Here is a 912-nt window from a genome sequence, read left to right as displayed (position 1 = left end):
AAAGAAAAACTGCTTAAAAAAGGTATACGAAAAAATACATGCTGCTAACCGTAATGTTACCCTGTAGAAATTTCGGAACAACAGCACGTGGGTCGGAGGGATTTGTTTACATTCGCTTCGAGTCGGCCCAGCGGCTGAGTATTTCAGGAAAATAAACCAAAGTATAGTCTAAAACACTATAAAAGAAGAAGAACAAGAGTCGAATTTACTTGTAAGAGTTCTCCGTCGCGACATACTGATCAAGTTTGGTATATTAAGAGTTTTGTTATGGATGCTAACGAGGTTCTGACATATGAAGGATGTAATTTCTTCCGCCAGAGGCTGATTTTAGCCACACTGAGCGGGAGGACAGTCCGGATAAGAAATATTCGGGCAAATTCCGAAGAGGAACCCGGGCTTCAAGGTAAAAAGTTGGCCTGATAAAGAGTTTCAGGTGAACACGTCATTGGTTATTCTGTAGTAGTGCCATACTGTGAATTCAGTTGGGTTGCCTGTTTTTAGATAGTTGTTTTACTAATAATTGAAGTTAAAGAGGAAAGATAAGAAGAAGCACAGTAATGGTTAATTAAATCTAACAAACTTATCTTCTTTGTACTTCCACAAATCAAAAGTATTAGTGTCAAGTGTCAGAGAGCCTCAGACTTATTGAAGAGTATGAATTACTATATAAGTAACTGGTATATTTGTATTTCAGAACATGAAGCAAGTTTCATACGGCTGTTGGACCGCATTAGCAATGGCAGTCATATTGAAGTTAATCGCACAGGTACATCTATCTTGTATAAACCAGGTGTGCTCAATGCGGAAGGCTGAGCACATTTGCCCAGTCAGCGTGGCATTGGGTAAGTAGGGCTCCAGGTGATGTGTGAATTGCATTGTGTTGTGTGAATGAATGCTATCTTTCTCCCATTT

General features: G+C 39.4%; 1 protein-coding gene across 1 annotated transcript in view; it reads left to right on the top strand.

Moving 5' to 3' along the window:
• Positions 1–82: 82 nt before the first annotated feature.
• LOC119593948 (RNA 3'-terminal phosphate cyclase-like protein) overlaps positions 83–912 on the top strand; it is a 5,184-nt gene continuing 4,354 nt past the window's right edge. The window contains 2 exon segments of the mRNA XM_037942971.1: positions 83–403; positions 695–842. Of these exon segments, the coding sequence (XP_037798899.1) occupies positions 268–403; positions 695–842 (284 nt within the window). The 5' untranslated portion in view covers positions 83–267.

This window comes from Penaeus monodon, chromosome 33 (genome assembly GCF_015228065.2).
Source record: "Penaeus monodon isolate SGIC_2016 chromosome 33, NSTDA_Pmon_1, whole genome shotgun sequence".
Classification (NCBI taxonomy): Eukaryota; Metazoa; Arthropoda; class Malacostraca; order Decapoda; family Penaeidae; genus Penaeus; species Penaeus monodon.
This window is presented reverse-complemented; position numbering and strand designations above follow the sequence as displayed.